The sequence below is a fragment of the Pelophylax lessonae genome (assembly GCF_965119305.1).
Source record: "Pelophylax lessonae genome assembly, chromosome: 2".
Taxonomy (NCBI): Eukaryota; Metazoa; Chordata; class Amphibia; order Anura; family Ranidae; genus Pelophylax; species Pelophylax lessonae.
The window spans coordinates 315,376,665-315,396,690 of NC_138769.1; the positions used below are offsets into that span (position 1 = coordinate 315,376,665).

The 20,026-nt window shown below is 45.1% G+C and overlaps 1 protein-coding gene across 1 annotated transcript in view; it reads right to left on the reverse strand.

Moving 5' to 3' along the window:
- LOC309548085 (uncharacterized protein) overlaps nucleotides 1-20,026 on the reverse strand; it is a 108,810-nt gene that overhangs the window by 47,077 nt on the left and 41,707 nt on the right. The window contains exons 10-11 of the mRNA XM_082248049.1: nucleotides 19,455-19,493; nucleotides 16,032-16,083 (exon numbers count right to left, since the gene is read on the reverse strand). Coding sequence (XP_082104175.1) covers nucleotides 16,032-16,083; nucleotides 19,455-19,493 — 91 coding nt within the window. The remainder of the gene's footprint in view (nucleotides 1-16,031; nucleotides 16,084-19,454; nucleotides 19,494-20,026) is intronic.

Below are 20,026 nucleotides of genomic sequence, written 5' to 3' on the forward strand. Positions count from 1 at the left end.
CAAAAGACTGGTGCAGGGTGTATTTCCTTCATACACTTTATCAGGGGCAAACCCCAAAAAATGATAATGTCAGATTGGACATTAAGCCTTAGGTCTCTGACTTAACAGTGACTGACTTTTATCCTAGAGCAGGCCACAAAATCAGTCAATGAAGAAACAGAGAGGCAGAAATGTTTAAGCACTGTACATAGACACAAGCTGCTGAGTGTTAGTTCATCTCAGACACAAGAAAAAGAAAAGTTATGAAACCTAACAAAAGAGAGTTGAGAGAGAAGTTAGAGCAAATCACACTGCTTTAATGGAATTGACAGCTTAGGTTTCTGCCCTCACAAAAAAACCTTGAAAAGACGATGTAACCTACTGCCAAAGTTGAAAACCAAACTGCTATGCCATTAACAAATGTTCAAGTTCCAGATAAAGCCAAAAGCAAGCACAGATGTGACAACTGCATCCAACTAGGAAATCAGCACTGCCATTGTTTCTGCTGTGGCCAGACAGGACACAGATTGGTTGGCTGCTTGAAGAAGAGGACAATGGCAGGTAACGGCAGGCGGTCGCTGGTGCTTGACAACCAGTGACCACTTCAAATCATCTGTCCCATGTTAAGGTAAATTGTGTGCCTACTCACAGTTCGACAAATTCAATTCTGACAAAAAGTCATCAAAATAATGAGTAGCACAACTGTTTGGAAGAAAATGTATGCTGTCCTGTTGTATCAATGGTGTTCTTGTTGAAATGATGTTGAACACAGGAGCTCAAGTCAGCATGGTAGGAGAGACATGGCTAAGAAAGTTTCTTCTAGATGTTTCTGTAAAGCCCATAGAAGATCTAGTCTTTGACAGGCAATTCCACGTCACTGCTGCCAATGGCTCTGTCGTTCCATTTATTGGATAGATCGAAGTACTTCTTGAACTCAAAAGTAATGGACAGGAAAACTTTGCCATTCATGTTCAAATGCTGTTGAGTGACTGCTGTGATGACAATCCACTTCTTGGGTTTAACCTCATTGAGTAAATGATCAGAGAAAACAGTGACCAGTCAAACAGTACTCAGAACCTGATTATTCTGCTGATCTGCTGATTGAAGCTATGAAAGTAAGACAGGCTATAATAATCATATTGTCAATTATGTCATTCAAGTTACAGATTCAGAAGAAATGTCTGACAGTTGTGTGGTCAGAGTGGGGAAGAAAGGACTCACAATTAGAAGAGGTGAACTTTGCAAAGTCAAGTGCAGTATTAGAGTATGGCCTGAAGGAGGAGTCATGCCATTTGAACTAGTTCCAGACTATCCAGTACAAGATGTTATGTCCGTGAGTGTGTGGTATAAAAATCTGATTATGATGAATATGGGAAAATGTACTTAAACAGCAAGGAGGGGCTTGGCGAATTATAAATTATTTAAAAAAAAAGGGTGCGGTGCCTGAATTATAAACTGAATTAATACACAGTGCCTGCAGCTGATTATGGCAAATACAAAATAACTTAATAAACACGATTCATTTTGTTCAGACACTCAATAGTATACCACAAGGAGTTATTTAATCTTGTTGTGATTTCTTACAAATATATAAATATCTCTTAATTAAATTAATAAATAAAGACAATTTATTAAAATACAAGTATAATTATATATTTACATACAAAGCTAAAATTACTGGTGATTTATATTTCACACACACAATCAAAGAATATCAATACAATTGACATGGAATTACCTTTTAAATTTGAAAGACACAACACAGAAGCAGATACAACCAACAAGAAAAATGTGATAAACCGTGATTCAAAATATCAAAATAAAATACCTAAACACTCTTAAGGCAGGTTCTCACTTTCTGTGGTCGTATGAAAGAAATGTATTTCAAAGAGCAAAACACTACTTTAATCAAAATAAGTTCTAAAGTCAATACATCTGCTGAAATAGCATGAACAATAGACAATTAGAGCCGGTTCACACTACCGCGACCAGAAAGTCGCCTCATAAGGTTAGTGCGACTTTCAGCGCGACTTCAGCGTAACTTAGCGCAACTTCAGCACGACTTGTGAATTATTTTAAGCGACTTATATGATAGACGACTTTGCACGACTTTGTATTTGGCCAATCAGAATATGATGTGTTGTGACCTAATTCCCCTTTTCTGTTTTTTTTTTTTTTTTTTACTCATTTCCCCATTGCCCACCAAAAAAAAGTTCTTAAAAATTGTCGTTTTTGATAGAGAGCCGATTATTGGAAAAATTATTTAAAAAAAAAAAATCAGATTTCTTTGGATTTAGTGTCTGGTGGGGGGGGGGGGGTCTAAAAAGTGTACCTGTGAAGTTTCAGCTCTGTAGCATGTCCAGAACCAGAAAAAAAAGATAATTTTTCTTAGAAATCTTATTAGTGCAGGGATGGGGTTCCGCTCCTGTCACACCTGGGTGTTTTTGTTTCAGGCGTTTATTGGGCATTTTTTGGGCGTCTTTGGAGGCAGGCATGACATCTGAACTTCTGTATAGGGGTATATATACACACACATATATATATATATATATATATATATATATATATATATATATATACACACATATAGGTGTGAAAGGAGCGGAACCCTATCCTTGCGCTACTGAAATTATTTGCAGGGTTGGTGTTACCCTCCTTTCACACCTATATGTGTGTATGTGTATATATATATGTGTGTGTGTGTATATATACCCCTATGCAGAAGTTCAGATATCATGCCTGCCTCCAAAGACGCCCAAAAAATGCCCAATAAACGCCTGAAACAAAAACACCCAGGTGTGTTGTTTCAGGCGTTTATTGGGCATTTTTTGGGCATCTTTGGAGGCAGGCATGACATCTGAACTTCTGTATAGGGGTATATATACACACACACACACACATATATATATATATATATATATATATATATATATACACATACACACATATAGGTGTTAAAGGAGGGTAACACCATCCCTGCAAATAATTTCAGTAGCACAGGGATAGGGTTCTGCTCCTTGCACACCTATATGTGTGTATGTGTATATATACATATATGTGTGTGTGTGTATATATACCCCTACACAGAAGTTCAGATGTCATGCCTGCCTCCAAAGACATCCACAGAAAAGCCCAATAAACGCCTGAAACAAAAACGCCCAGGTGTAAAAGGAGCGGAGCCCCATCCCTGCTCTACTAATAATTCTAAGAAAAATTATCTTTTTCTTATGGTGGTCACCCTGACATGGATGAGTTCTGTCACCCTGGCATAAAAGGAGCGGAGCCCCATCCCTGCTCTACTAATAATTCTAAGAAAAATGATCTTTTTCTTATGGCGGTCACCCTGACCGGGATGAGTTCTGTCACCCTGGCATAGCAGTCAGAGTCAGTTCACCCTAAACTACACTACGGTCACCCTGACACTTAACACTTTCCCTACAGAAACTAGATTATTGAATCTAACTATAGTGGTATATAGTACCCTAACTACACTGCATATCCCTTTCCTCACACTAAGTGTCCACCAGTGCCATGTATCAGTGCCACGAATCAGTGTCCACCAGTGCCACATATCAGTGCCACGCATCACTGCCACGTATCAGTGCCACGAATCAGTGTCCACCAGTGCCACGTATCAGTGCCACAAATCAGTGTTCACCAGTGCTACGTATCAGTGCCACATATCAGTGCCAGGAATCAGTGTCCACCAGTGCCACGTATCAGTCACTGGTAGGATAATTTTGGGATTTACTCTTCTGAATGTTTGATAATAATCACATATTGAGTGATCACCCCTTTATTTTTATTTTTTTTTCACAGAGTTAAACACGGTTGGTCATATTTTATGGGACCTCTTTTTCCTTTTTCATGAGTTTTCTGGTATGATAATTTTGGGAATTTTTCCCCTGAATTATTGATACCAAATACACATAGAGTGATCACCCCCCCCCCCCTTTTTTTCTTTTTTCCTTTTTTTTTTGTGGTCAAGCAATTATAAATGTGTAGCAATTTGGTAATGTTATAAATATATAGAGGTACAATTTCGATATTAATAGTTATTGGTCGTTTTTCTTTCTTTTTTTGTTATTTTACTTTTCCAAATGTATGTATTGTTGAAAAAATTAATAAAAAAAATTAACAAAAAAAAAAAAAAAAGACAATTTTAAACAACCCTAAAAGTATAGTGTAGCACCCTCCTAGGCAGGTGCTAGAGAGAAACTTTAGTTTTGAGTCCTGTCTGTTTACCAGAAGGACTGCAGGTAAATCTATATTGTTCTCTGCCTACCAGAGAGCAGGATCTGTTACTGAGGTCTGCTCATTGTGCTCAGGTGCAACTTGTTGTGCTTGCAGAGTGTTTCACACTTGTTCAATAGGGAGGCATATTGGACAGTGGGAGGAAACCTGACAAATGAGTGCACAAGTGCTTGATACAGCCCTGGGGATTTGGCAGAGGAAAGTGCCTTGTTGCATGCTGGGATACTATATAAATGCCAGGAGCACATGTGCTCGGGGTCTTTCGGCTGGATAGCGGAGTCACGAAGGGAAGGGGCAGCTGCATCCTCCTCTGAAAAGGTGCAATGCAGCCTCAGGTAGTCGACCTGAGGGCCTAGAGAGTGCCAGTGAGGAACTGAACCCAGAAGTCTGGTGAAGCTGACTAAGGCCCCATGCACACGGGGCGTTAGAAAAAACGTACGTCAAAGTTAGTTCTGACGCCGGAAAAAGCAGCTGTAAAAACGTGCTTTCAGTAGCTTTTTCCATTGGCGTTATAGCACGTTTTGACACGTTGCTTTTAGCAGCGTTTTTTTTTCTTCCATTCAAAATCAATGGTTCCCTATGGGAGCCTATTGATTTGAATGGAGGTCGCACCGCAACACCGCAAGTCGGATCCGACTTGCGCTGTGAGAATCTTGAGGGGGAACTCCACGCCAAAATGGGAAAAAAACGGCGTGGGGGTCCCCCCCAGGGTTCCAAACCAGGCCCTTCGGGTCTGTTATGGAATTTGAGGGTAGCCCCATGCCGAAAAAACGGCATGGGGTCCCCCCCAAAATCCATACCAAACCCTTATCCGAGCATGCAGCCCGGCAGGCCAGGAAAGGGGAGGGGACGAGCGAGCGGCCCCACCCCCCCTGGACCACACCAGGCCACATGCCCTCAACATGGGGGGGTGTTGGTGCTTTGGGGCAGGGGGAGCTCTGCACCCCCCACCTCAAAGCACCTTGCCCCCATGTTGATGAGGACAAGGGCCTCATCCCCACAACCCTGGCCGGTGGTTGTGGGGGTCTGCGGGCAGGGGGCTCATCGGAATCTGGAAGCCCCCTTTAACAAGGGGGCACCCCAGATCCCGGACCCCCTCCCTATGTGAATGGGTATGGGGTACACTGTACCCCTACCCATTCACCCCATAAAAGGCAGTGTATGGAAATAACGACAAGAGACGTTTTGGAAAGTTTATTAAAAATCTTCATCCGACTCTTCTTGTCTTCTCCTCTCCGGGGTCTTCTCCGGGGTCTTCTGCTCTTTTGCTGTCCGCCCTTCTTGTCTTCTCCTCTCCGGGGTCTTCTCCGGGGTCTTCTGCTCTTTTGCTGTCCCCCTCTTCTTGTGTTCTTGTCTCCGGGGTCTTCTGCTGTCCCCTCTTCTGCTGTCCTCTCTTCTTTTCTTCTCCTCTCCGGTCTTCTGCTCTTTTGCTGTCGGCTGTCGGCTGTCTTCTTCCTCCGGTCCTCCTCCGACGACGTCTCCGCTGATTATGCCTATCTCCGGTCTCTTCAGCTTATTATATAGCCATTAGGGGCGTGGCCCCGATGACGTCATCTGGAGACCCCGCCCCTCATGTCACAGACGACGTCATATGTGACATGAGGGGGCGGGGCCTCCAGATGACGTCATCGGGGCCACGCCCCTAATGGCTATATAATAAGCTGAAGAGACCGGAGATAGGCATAATCAGCGGAGACGTCGTCGGAGGAGGACCGGAGGAAGAAGACAGCCGACAGCCGACAGCAAAAGAGCAGAAGACCGGAGAGGAGAAGAAAAGAAGAGAGGACAGCAGAAGAGGGGACAGCAGAAGACCCCGGAGACAAGAACACAAGAAGAGGGGGACAGCAAAAGAGCAGAAGACCCCGGAGAGGAGAAGACAAGAAGGGCGGACAGCAAAAGAGCAGAAGACCCCGGAGAGGAGAAGACAAGAAGAGTCGGATGAAGATTTTTAATAAACTTTCCAAAACGTCTCTTGTCATTATTTCCATACACTGCCTTTTATGGGGTGAATGGGTAGGGGTACAGTGTACCCCATACCCATTCACATAGGGAGGGGGTCCGGGATCTGGGGTGCCCCCTTGTTAAAGGGGGCTTCCAGATTCCGATGAGCCCCCTGCCCGCAGACCCCCACAACCACCGGCCAGGGTTGTGGGGATGAGGCCCTTGACCTCATCAACATGGGGGCAAGGTGCTTTGAGGTGGGGGGTGCAGAGCTCCCCCTGCCCCAAAGCACCAACACCCCCCCATGTTGAGGGCATGTGGCCTGGTGTGGTCCAGGGGGGGTGGGGCCGCTCGCTCGTCCCCTCCCCTTTCCTGGCCTGCCGGGCTGCATGCTCGGTTAAGGGTCTGGTATGGATTTTGGGGGGGACCCCATGCCGTTTTTTCGGCATGGGGCTACCCTCAAATTCCATAACAGACCCGAAGGGCCTGGTTTGGAACCCTGGGGGGGACCCCACGCCGTTTTTTTCCCATTTTGGCGTGGCGTTCCCCCTCAAGATTCCCACAGCGCAAGTCACCCCGCAAGTCAGATCCGACTTGCGGTGTTGCGGTGCGACCTCCATTCAAATCAATAGGATCCCATAGGGAACCATTGATTTTGAATAGAAGAAAAAAAAACGTATAACGTGGCTTAACGCACGTTAAGCAACGTTATAGCAAAGTTATTCAGCTTTTAGCAGCGTCAGGCGTTTTTAACGCTGTAACGCTGGTCCTCAGAACGCGCAGGTGGTGGGTTCTTGTTGCAGCCTAAAAACGTCTAAGCCACTTACAGCTCAAAAACGTCTGAGTGTGCATGAGGCCATAGAATAACATGGAGGGGCGTTTTTAGGCTGCAAAAAGAAAACGCCTAACGCTGCTTACAGCGGCGTTAAAAACGTCCCGTGTGCATGGGGCCTAAGAGAGGAGACACTGGAGGATCTGATTCTGAAGTACAGTGAGTACAGATCGGTGTCAAGGGGCCCGACCTGAGGGGGGAGGGTCACCCCTGCAGCTAGAATAGTCAGTGAATGTGGGTTAGTAGTGTCCTGAAGATACTGTAGATCACCAAGTGTATTGCTGGAGAGGAAAGAGCAAGAAGACTCAACCCATTCCATACATGTGGCAGTATGGATTAAGCAGTGTAACTGCTTCCACAAGCAACCTGGTGAGGCCAAGTGAGAGTTGTCCTTATCCATTGTGAATAGTTTCAGTTGGAGTATCCCACTATTCCCTTCTCCCATCCAAGTTCCAAAATAAACACTAAAAACCTATACCCCTGGACTGCTTATTGTGTGACAAACCATCGGGAGTAAGGAGGGATGTGTGAAACGTGTACTGATAATCAGAGGAGGCCCAACATGTCATCATACAGCAAGCCCTACGGGGACAATGCTACACTAGTACACTAGTGATGTTGCTAGAGTTGTGCCCCCTAGGGAACAAGGTTGCAATGTCTTTTCTTTAAGAGTTTGACGCTGAGCTGATGGAGACTTTCCTAATCTCCTCCTTGGCTCTGACATGTCATATGGAGGGAAAGCCAAGGGGGAACTTTCTTTGGCTTCCTGCTGTGCTGTATCTGAGGCCTGATAAGTTTTTTTTTTTTTTAAAGAAGGGACAGTTGTTTCTGGTAAAAGTAGTATGGGGATTTTACCTTGTGGGCGTAGCGCTATGCTTTGGAGGCTTTTGCTTGCTGGAGGGCAGAAGGGGGACATTTTGCCCAAATGCCAGCACTCTGTGTTGTTTGTTAAGTGCTCCTGACTTCTGTAACGTTACACTGGGCTACATGTTAATATTTTTCTATAATACTTCTGATGTCTGCACTATATATACAATATGTTATGTTGTACATTGTTACTCCTTAACCCTTGAACTCTATTTGCTACATTGTATTACATACACCAGACCAAAGAATTTATTGTCTCAGCTTTGAAATCCCAGACTGTTTTAATTAAAGTGGTTTTAAAGCCTAAACATTTTTTACCTTAATGCATTCCTTACAATAGGGTAAAAAATAGTTGGGTACTGGTACCCCCCCCCCCTCACCCCCCTTTGCAGTTACCTGAGCCCTCATTCAATTCAGCGCTATGCGTGTCTGCAGCTCTTCTCTCCCCTCACTTCCTGGTCTCACAGGCTTTGTTGAGATAGTCGGAGCCAATGGCTCCTGCTGCTGTTAATAAAAATCAGTGATGACAGGGGGCTTGGGAGTGAGCCCACACAAGTCCCCCCCATAGGAAACGGCTTTCTATGGGGGAACTCACCAGAGAGAAGAAGCCAGAAACCCAGAGGAGGAGGTTCGGGGGCCAGAATTGCACACAGCGGTTAATTATAAATGTGTTTTTTTTTAATTTACTTTTGCATGCTGATGATTGAATATAAATTCCAATGATAAATGTCTGTACATATTTTGCCTCTTTTCTCATGTAGCCTGGTTTCAAGGCTGGTGTTGTTCAGACTGTTTGTTCTGTTAATAAAGTTCTTACAAGGTACTGACTTGTTGAATTATGGGAGATGTAGTTCTGGGAGGAGTAAGGACCAAGGATTGCCTGTGTGATTGAACTCTTCTCCCAGGGAGCAGTGGGACTCACAGGGGCCCTTGGGAGTGTTTATAAAAAGGGGGCGGGACCAAGATTTGTTTTTAGAGTGAGCGGTGTGTGGAAGGATCTCGATGGTCAACCGAGCGGATGGACGCCCTGAGAGGCTGTGAGTGTCGCTGAGGAGAGCGGGACACTGCTGAAGTGAACTGTGGAACACAGAGCTCGTCACGCTGGGTGAGAGAAATCCAATTTACAGTATCTGCTGTACTACTAGACTAAGCCAGGGCGGGTTTGCAAAGCAGTTCTAGTGGAAGGCAGTGGCGGCTGGTGCTCAAAATTTTTTTTTTGGGGGGGGGGGGGCGCAAAAATAAAAATATAATAGGTATTGCTTCGCGGCAAAAAACACGGTAAAAAATTGCGTGACTTTGAGGTGATGGTACAGGCATGGCACAGGTGATGGTACAGGCCTGGCACAGGTGATGGTAAAGGCAAGTCACAGGTCATGGTACAGGAGATGGTATAGGCATGGCACAGGTCATGGTAAGGGCATGGCACAGGTCATGGTACAGGCATGGCACAGGCATGGCACAGATGATGGTATAGGCATGGCACAGGTCATGGTACAGGCATGGCACAGGTGATGGTACAGGCATGTCACAGGTGATGGTACAGGCATGTCACGGGTCATGGTAAGGGCATGGCACAGGTCATGGCACAGGCATGTCACAGGTCATGGTAAGGGCATGGCACAGGCCATGGTAAGGGCATGGCACAGGTCATGGTAAGGGCATGGCACAGGTCATGGTACAGGCATGTCACAGGTCATGGTAGGGGCATGTCACAGGTCATGGTAAGGGCATGGCACAGTTAATGGCACAGGCATGTCACAGGTGATGGTATAGGCATGTCACCGGTCATGGTAAGAGCATGTCACAGGTCATGGTACAGGCATGTCACAGGTCATGGCACAGGTCTTGACACAGGTCATGGCACAGGCATGGCACAGGTCATGGTACATGCCTGTCACAGGTCATGGTAAGGGCATGGCACAGGCCATGGTAAGGGCATGGCACAGGTCATGGTAAGGGCATGGCACAGGTCATGGTACAGGCATGTCACAGATCATGGTAAGGGCATGTCACAGGTCATGGTAAGGGCATGGTACAGGTCATGGCACAGGCATGTCACAGGTCATGGTACAAGCATGTCACAGGTGATGGTACGGGCATGTCACAGGTGATGGTATAGGCATGTCACAGGTCATGGTAAGGGCATGTCACAGGTCATGGCACAGGTCATGACACAGGTCATGGTACAGGCACGGCACAGGTCATGGTAAGGACATGGCACAGGTGATGGTACAGGCATGTCACAGGTCATGGTAAGGGCATGGCACAGGTCACGGTACGTGCATGTCAAAGGTGATAGTATAGGCATGTCACAGGTCATGGTAAGGGCATGGCACAGGCCATGGTAAGGGCATGGCACAGGTCATGGTAAGGGCATGGCACAGGTCATGGTACAGGCATGTCACAGATCATGGTAAGGGCATGTCACAGGTCATGGTAAGGGCATGTCACAGGTCATGGTAAGAGCATGGTACAGTTCATGGCACAGGCATGTCACAGGTGATGGTACAGGCATGTCACAGGTGATGGTATAGGCATGTCACAGGTCATGGTAAGGGCATGCCACAGGTCATGGCACAGGTCATGACACAGGCATGGCACAGGTCATGGTAAGGGCATGGCACAGGTGATGGTACAAGCATGTCACAGGTCATGGTAAGGGCATGGCACAGGTCATGGTACGTGCATGTCACAGGTGATAGTATAAGCATGTCACAGGTCATGGTAAGGGCATGCCACAGGTCATGGCACAGGTCATGGTACAGGCATGTCACAGGTCATGGCACAGGTCATGACACAAGCATGTCACAGGTCATGTCACAGGTCATGTCACAGGTCATGTCACAGTCATGTCACAGGCATGTCACAGGTCATGTAACAGTGATGTCACAGGTCATGTCACAGTAATGTCACAGGCATGTCACAGGTCATGTCACAGTCATGTCACAGTCATGTCAAAGGCATGTCACAGGTCATGTCACAGTCATGTCACAGGTCATGTCACAGGCCATGTCACAGGTCATGTCACAGGCATGTCACAGGTCATGTCACGGGTCATGTCACAGTCGTGTCACAGGTCATGTCACAGTCGTGTCACAGGTCAGGTCACAGTCATGTCACAGGTCATGTCACAGTCATGTCACAGGTCAGGTCACAGGTCATGGCATCACGCTGCAGCGGCTTCAATCACTTACCTGCTCTCCTGGGCTGCCTGCGAGACATCCACGGCGCGCTGCTCCTCTCCTCGAGTCCTCTTCTTCCTTCTTCTGACGGCGGCGGGATCTGGTCCGGCGGGAAGGTGACGGAGATCGGGCGGTGAGTGAGATGTCCACGGTGCGCTGCTCCTCTCCTCGAGTCCTCTTCTTCCTTCTTCTGATGGCGGCGGGCGGGACGGTGACGGTGAGTGACTGATGCACGCACCGGCACCACCCCCCAACGATGTCAGCAGGGTCAGGATGTCCTGAATGATGATTGGTCCAGGCTGGAGTCTGGACCAATCCCAGCCAGGACATCACAAAAGTGGGGAGTGTTGGGGCGCATTGCTCTGCGCCCCGGTGACCCCCAGCAGGCCGCCAATCAGTGCCTCTGCCCACCGCAACCCCCCCCCCCCCCATAGCCACCACTAAGTCCAGCGCCCCTAGTGGGCTAAAAATTGAATTTTTTTTAATCTTTTTTTTTCTTTTTTTAATCTTTTTTTTTTTTGGGGGGCGGCGCCCCTGCGCCCCCTATAGACAGGCCGCCACTGGTGGAAGGCTATATTAGTTCTAACGGTTGCCACAGGACACTGCAGCATTGGATAGTGCGTGGCGGACCAGAAGGCTTTGCCCCTCCTTTTCAGTTCTAGATTGACTACCAGTTGTGGAGTACAGAAACCTATCTCCTCCCCTTTTATTTGGATTACAATTAGTGGTTATTCCTGTGTGGATTCCATTTAACTGATCACCTTTACTGTGGATTACAAATACTTTCTCTGGATCGGTTGAGGACATTTTTGCCGGCGAAGACTAGCAAGGCCTTGCTCATCCAGGAGACTCTTGCAATCTAATGTAAAGGGAGCCCCCTTATAGTGCACTCTGATAGATAACTTAGGCTAGGATATTAGAGTTGCTGAGAAGTTATTAATAGCTGGAGTTACTCTTCATTACTGTTAAGCATTGCTTGTGGTCACTCTCGCATTACACTTGAGAAGGAATGTATCTATTGATCTCTGAAATATTAATCCTCTATTATATACCATTATATATGTTAGGATTGTCCTTTTGATCCTGAGTGCTGAAGCTTATCCAGTTCCAGGTTGAGGATTCAGGATCTATCTTATTATTAACGTTCCTGTGTTGACTATTTTATTGAAACTGTTTGTACATTTTACTAAACGTAAGTTATAGACAAGTAAACCTGATTTTTGCTGCAACTTTGGTAGTTTCTTATCATTTACCATGACAGAACCTATAGTGTCAAGTGGGTTGGACAACACTCAGGGCAATCGAAGTGAGGAGGATGTGTGCACACTTGGCCACTCCCCAGGGGGCAGGGCTACACTCACAACAGCAAAGAATGCGGGTTTTGGTGTTTTGGTGCAGGTGGATTTCATTAATTAGATGGCCAGTCACATTCAGCTTATTTTATTTAAACCTATTTAAAAGTAATATGTAGTACATGTTATAGGAACAAAAGGCATAAAGGCAGCATTAGTTGTATGTTCATGTACAACATAATAGGATCACACCAAACACATTCAACATCAGTGTACAATCAGGTAGAGATAGCAATTGCAATGTACACGAATATCTGTGATGCCAACATAATCTTAAAGTGGTTGTAAACCCATACATATACTTGGTGAAGTGAGTGGCCTCAGCTGATACAAAGAGATAAAACAAATCATCTTGCATAAGTTGTTTCTGTTTATCTGCAGCCCTCTCTTCTCTACATCTGTTCAAAGTGCTGATTTATAAAGCTTATGTGAGAGTTCAGAAAAAAGGGGTGGAGAGCTGAAGTTATACTCTGAAGAGCTTAGTGAGGAGAGTTGATTGGAGGCAAGGGACACCCACCCCCCCCCCTTCACACAGCACACAGGAACAGAGCTGAGGCTGTCAATCTGCTGTAGATCCCTCCCCTGTCACCATTTTTCTCTTGGTGTCAGGAAAACCTGCCAGAAGTGATACATGCTGATAGCAGAGAAACAAAGCAACAGACAGAAATGACACCTAGTGCTCTTAACTGAGAAAGGTACACACTATAGAGGGATGTACTTTGTTCATATTTCATGTCTGAGGTTTACAACCACTTTATGGATTTATCTCTGCTGTTTTTCATTTCCTTTAGTAAAGCAGACTCTATATTTTAAGCCTAAGGGCGGGAGCAATGTTATAAACTCTGTGTAATGATAATATTTAGTAAAGAAATATTCAAATACGTATACTCTCTGTTTGTAGACACCCAATACATTCACATATCATAACACACGGTAGGGGTGGAATTTTCGGGACTGAATTTTTAAGAACCTCCCAGTCTTCAGGTAAACCAAGGGTCCTGCAACAGACTTGCTAAATTCACGTTTAGGTCTATAATTCATTTTGTGATTCAATATCCATACTGCTGCACTGCTGTATGCAGGGCTGGCCCAAGACATTGAGCTGCCTGGGTCCAAAAATAAAATGCTGCCCCACCCCCCCCCCCCCAAAATAAAAATCACACCCAACAAAAGGCCCCCACATCTATTATTTTATATAAATACTAGACATTAAGCCCGTTAAATTAACGGGCGCTAGAACATATGTGGTCAGAGTCCCCTTTAATAGTGTGGTCAGAGTCCCCTTTTAATAGTGTGGTCAGAGTCCCCTTTTAATAGTGTGGTCAGAGTCCCCTTTTAATAGTGTGGTCAGAGTCCCCTTTTAATAGTGTGGTCAGAGTCCCCTTTTAATAGTGTGGTCAGAGTCCCCTTTAATGTGCCCGATAAGAGCTGTGTTTGTGTTCTCTTTCAGACAATATTCCACCATTTCTAACATAAGAATACACTTCACTGTAATCCATCCGTCCCGATAGATATGCAGAGAACAGAGACTACGCCCCGCCTTTCTTCAGTCTGTTAGGGCAGGACTTCCCAAACTTTTTTTTTATTTTTTTATTAAAGCCCGTGGTGTGTGAACACACTCAAAAGACTTACACCAGGTGCATAAAAAAGTGCACACTCGTAAACGTGGGAAACACAAAAAGTGCACAGGGTGTGCGAAATGGTCGTTCCCTCCGAAGAGGTTGGACCCTGACCTTGATCCCCCGGGGCACAAGACTCCTGACAGGGACTGAGGTACTTCCAATGGTCTGCCTGGCCGAAACCAGGCAAACCCCGTTCTCCAGGGGGACTGCCGAAACAGCCCTCCCCAAGTACTAGGTGGGGCTCCCCTGAAGGGAGACCCCATGAGAGAGCGCGAACTAAGCCAGAAGGCCATATCCACCTCCTCCCAAGACTTTCAAGGCTGGGCCCGAGGACCCACACCCTCCAAGTCATTCATGGAAAAAAGGTGATAGTGCAGTGACTCACAACAAAGAAAAAAAAAAACACACACAAACAAAAAGGTGGGGGAAGGGAAGTGGAGAAGTGCTTAAGTGCCAATGTGAGGTACAAAGGCAGGTCTTTCGGCCGGAATAAAAAATTCCTCTGGTCTAAGCCAAAAGGCCTGGCCCAAGAGGCAGGTGTGAAAAAAGTGTATATTAAAAAAGAATAGCGCAACCATGCAAAAGAAATGACTATCAAATATGGAGACAATCCATAAATAAAAATGGGGATTTAGTTCCACCATATGGCCATATCGTGCTCAAGCCCACCACTGCGTCAAAGTACCCCATTTGTGAAAAAAGTGTGTATGGTGCAGTGACCAAGGTGTCGAAAAAACTCAAGGCAAACTGCCTCTCACCAGTGAGAATTAAGGCACCCCTGGGCTGCCACCCCAGGCTTTTTTCGGTCTCGGCCCCCCAAAAAAGGACTTCCCAAACTTCCCAGTGGGTCGCGAGCCGCATATGAGTGGATTATCAGCAGACACTGCTGCCAGCCCATAACAACTGCCTTTTCACATTACGGTGATGAATTCTGTCATGAACAATAAAAGCCATTTAAATGTTGTATTCAATATATATATATATATATATATATATATATATATATATATATATATATATATATATATATTGTGCAGAATGAAATGTAAAGTCTTTAATATATATGTGCATTATGAAGTACATTGAATACAACATTTAAACATTTAAATGGCTTTTATTATTCATGACAGAATTCATCACCGTAATGTGAAAAGGCAGTTGTTATGGGCTGGCAGCAGTAACTGCCAGCTATTCACTCAGATGCGGCTGTGGGTTGCCACCCACAGTTTGGGAAGGCCTTCCCTAACTGACTGAAGTAGGGCGGGGCTAAGTCTCTACACTCCCAATGGCTGTCTGTGGGGCACATGCGCAGTAGCGCAATCCCACGGACACATGGAAACTGGACGCAGAGACACTTGCATTTTATTAATATAGATGAGTAGAAAATATTATATATACTGTTATTTTCTTCCATAACTCACCACCGGACCGGTCCACCAAACACTCACTGTCTGTCCTCGGTCCTCCTGTCACTCCTGTGTCTTGCGTGCCCACCGCCCTAGCTAGACCTAGACACTCTGCCTCCTTATACTCAAATAGTTTGCACTACTGGCAGCAGTATGAGTTGGGGAAATGCCACCCGTAACCACCGCAAACTGATGGCACAAAAAACTGCTGGGAAAAAAATCTTGGGATTCAATTTGCTGCCCCGATTCAAGTTCTGCCTGGGTCCAATGGACCCAGCGGGACCCATGGTAGGGCCGGCCCTGGCTGTATGATACCTTCACAGATCCACTGAATGTACACATGCTAATACTGATAGTAGATCTTTATTTTTGTTTAAATACAAGACAACATATTTAGCTCCTGGCTCAGACAGTAGAATAGACAAACCCCTCATTAAAGGAAGACATACCATACAAAGAGCATAAATAAAACACAGAGTCCGATATCACAGTCCAGTAAGAAAATAAATAATCAAGTTGATTTGCTTTAAGATTTAATCAAGTATATATGCAGTGGCTGACCACAAAGTGATGATTTCAGATCTTCTTAGAAGAACTTAATAAACACAATAGCTAGTTGAATTCCAGCCAGCAGAGCCCAGGATGCAGCTAGAGAGAAAAAAAAAGAAAATATTTTAGGGTACTAAAAACGTAGAAAATACTTTCATGTCTTAAACTGTATGTGTCTTTAGTATCATACATGGCTTCTTTATTGAAGGGACTAGAAGACAACTATACTATAATCTTTATCTAATTTCAGGAAGACTGTAGGAAACACTATGTACACTAAGTCTCATAGACTTGAATAGGATGTACCCATGCTGCAGGAACAACCTCCCATCCAAGTCTATGGGACATTAGTTCGCAGACACGGGCACCCCGCCGCTGGATTTTACTGGCCAGGTAGCAGATTTCATAGAGGCCGCTGGAAGAGGTAAATACAAACCTACTTGTGTGTATCATATTGGAATGTATTGAGGGCAAAATGGAGAGGAAATGGGGGACTTTTTGTTTAACCACTCAAAGACCAGCCGCCGCAGATATAGTGCGGCAGGCTGGCTCTCCTGCGCAAACCGATGTATCGCCCTGCAGCTAAGCAACAGGCCCGGTGGCCGTGATGGCCGCCGGGAACCCGGTGATCGCTGCAGGGACTGACAGAAGGTGGTGTGCCATTGTAAACACAGCACACCGCTCATCTGTCACTGATTGTGGGGGCCAGACTTGGTGGATGGAAACAGGGCTCCTGTGTTCCGAAATAACAGGAACACAGGAGCCCTGTTTCCATCCACCAAGTCTGGCCCCCACACAGTTAGAATCACCCCCTAGGTACACATTTAACCCTTTGATCCTCCTGGTGTTAACCCCTTCCCTGCCAGTGTTATTATTACAGTAACAGTGCATATTGTTAGCACTGATTAATATAGTAATGTCACTGGTCCCCCCAAAAGTGTCAAAAATGTCAGTTAGGGGTCCGATCTGTCCGTAGCAATGCCGCAGTCCCGCTAAAAATCGCAGATCGCCACCATTACTAATAAAAAAAAAATGGTAGTTTGATGCAGGATCGAAGAGTGTATTTAGAACCAGATTGGGACATGCCTAATGATCGGAGATAGTATATAGGTGGGAGATGGGGAGAGAAGGTTACCAGCACCAACTCTTCCCATGAGGAATAGGGATGGAGGGATAGGGAAAGGGGGAAAAAGTAAAGGGTGTGATGTCAGCGATGGGAGGTGGAAATGAAAATCGTAACTTAATGTGAGTAATTGTGAGTACATGTATTAATATGGGATATGGTAATGCTACCATGACCCTCCCCCTCTCAGAGTGGAAGACGTTATATCTCCTATCTTCACTTAGGGTTTGATGTCAAGCACATGTCATTGATTGTACTTTGAATTCTGCTATCTTAAATGATTGTATTAGCTTATGTCATCTCTGTACAACCGTTTGTTTGTATCAATTTCTGAATTCATTTTCTTATACAATAAGACTCCGTTCACACTGGGGCGACCTGTCAGGCGACCTGGTCGCCTGACAGGTCGCCGTAGGTCGCCTGCCATAGAGTAGCTGTGGACCCGTTCTAATAGGAGCGACACGAGTCGCTCCAACTTAGAAAAAGGGTCCGGAGCTTCTTTAGGGCGACCTGGAGCGACCTGCATTGACTTCAATGATATGAAGTCTGTGTCGGCCGCTCCGAGGTCGCGGTGCGGGCTGCGCACCACGACCTGTGAGGTCGCCCCGGCAAGTAGCGTCGCCCCAGTGTGAACGGGGTCTTAAACTTTTTGGAAAAAATAAATAAATAAATACAAATGACATAAATCTTAACCCTAGATTGTAGACACTATAACTTTTGCACAAACCAATCAAAATACACTTATTGGGATTTTTTTTTACAAAATATTTGTAGCAGAATACAAATTGCCCAAAAATGATGAAAAAATTAGATTTTTAATTTTTTTTTTTATTGGAAATGTTATATAGCAGAAAGTGGAAAATACTGCTTTTTTTTCAAAATTGTTGCATTTTTTTTGTTTATAGCGCATAATAAAAAAAACGCAGAGGTGATCAAATACCTCCAAAAGAAAGCCCAGTTTGTGGGGAAAAAAAGAACGTCAATTTTATTTAGGTACAATGTCGAACGACCGCGCAGCTGTCAGTTAAAGTAACGCAGTGCCGAATCGCAAAAAAATGGCCTGGTCACTAAGGGGGCATTAGGTTTAGGGGATTTCTTTTCTCATTTTGGTAAGTAAGGGAGGGTATTATAACCCCTCTCAGTATTTTTATTTTCCCATCTGTGTTCTATAGGGAAGATTTACCTTCATTTCCTGTCCCATAGCCAAACAGGAAGTGGGAGGAAATCCATGCAAATAGGGGAAATTCTTTGTGTCCCCCAGGTCACCAGAACTAGTGTTCCCTTTGGAAGATTTCCCCTCTATTCCTATTCTGATGTTAACCCAAAATTTGGGGATTTTCTTTTAACTTTCACTTTCGAAGATAACAGTAAACAGGACAAACAGAGAGGGTGAATCTCCCTAACAAGGGCACAGAGAGCAATAATAGCTGACAGGTGTTCTAATCCCTCTCCACTCTATTTAAAATTAAAAAAACAATGTTTTGTCTTTATTTCTTTGTTTTTAAGTTTATTTTTTTAGTTTTCAAAAGTGTCTTAATATGCTAACCTATAGAACAATAGTTGGTGAATACTGTAATTGGCTGGGTGTTTGCTTCCCCTCAATGTTTGGTCAGGAAGGACCATAAAAATAATTTTTATTTCTAAAATATACACTGGCTAAGGAGGCCAAACTGTTTAAGCCAATTCCAGTATTCAGCAACTATTGTTCTTTAGGTTAGTTTTATACGTAGAAGATAACAAGCTATGTCATATTAAAATAACAGAAATGCAAGACTAAGGGCTCTTTCACACGGTCCGCTCCGTAGGCGGATCCGTGTTGCTCAGCGGGGATCGATCCGCGATCCCCACTGAGCCAGGCGGATGACAGCTCCGTCTCCGCTTGCAGAGCGGAGAGGGAGGTGTCTCAGCCCCCGCTGCCCTCTATGGGGGATCGGATGAGAGCGGACTGCTTGTCCGCTCTCATCAGATCCGCTCCGCTCCGATTACTGAATGGATGGAAAAATAGGGTTTCCATCCGTCCAGATTTCAACCACAGGATCGGATGCGGATGGCAGCGGGTGTCAGCGGAGGTGTCTCCACTGACATCCGCTGCCCCATAGAGCTGCATGGAGGATCCGATCAGATCGCCCGTGTGAAAGAGCCCTTAAGCAGAAAAGCAGTTTCCAGCAATATCCCTTCTATCATTTTCTCTAAGAGTTCAGATGATAGACTAGCAACAGCACCATAGTTACTAAAGGATTCTTTGCGGCAAAAGAGCTGCAGGGACGGCCTTGTCAGACTTCTAAACTCTCAGTTAATTCCTCTATGCTGCATTATTGCAAATATCTTCATCATCTGTAAATCTTACCTGTATGCTTTCCAGCGCTGTCCGCAAAGTTCACATTATCTGCATGGAATACAAAACAATAATTAATGGAATGCTAAAGAAATGTTACTAATATTATTCAATGCCGAAACCAATATGTGGAATACTAAACTAGGATAAGTCAATGTAGTTAAATAAAGTGAATGTAAAGGTTAAAAAAGGTTTTAGTCTTCAATAAAGTAGGGAAGTCTTGGACCCTTTTCCATGTTTTTATGGCTGTCTGTGTCCCTGCTGGGGGGAATTCCCTTCTCAGTTTGTCCTGCTGATCATTGTCAGAGACAGAAAGTGAGGGGAAATCCTAAAAGTTTAAGCTGTCACAACTAGAGGTGAGGAAATATCCTCCCATGGGGGCAAGAACTCTAGTATAGGAAATCCATTCACTTTGGAGAGATTTACTGACAGGTCTTCAGGACAGGAAATGTCGGGAAGTCTCCCCAGCGGGAAATAGGCAGAACAAAATAACCTACCATGGGGTCCTAAAGTGGTTCTAAAGGTTGAAGGGTTTTTACCTTAATGCATTCTATTATGAACGTAAAAAACTTTCAGTATGCAAC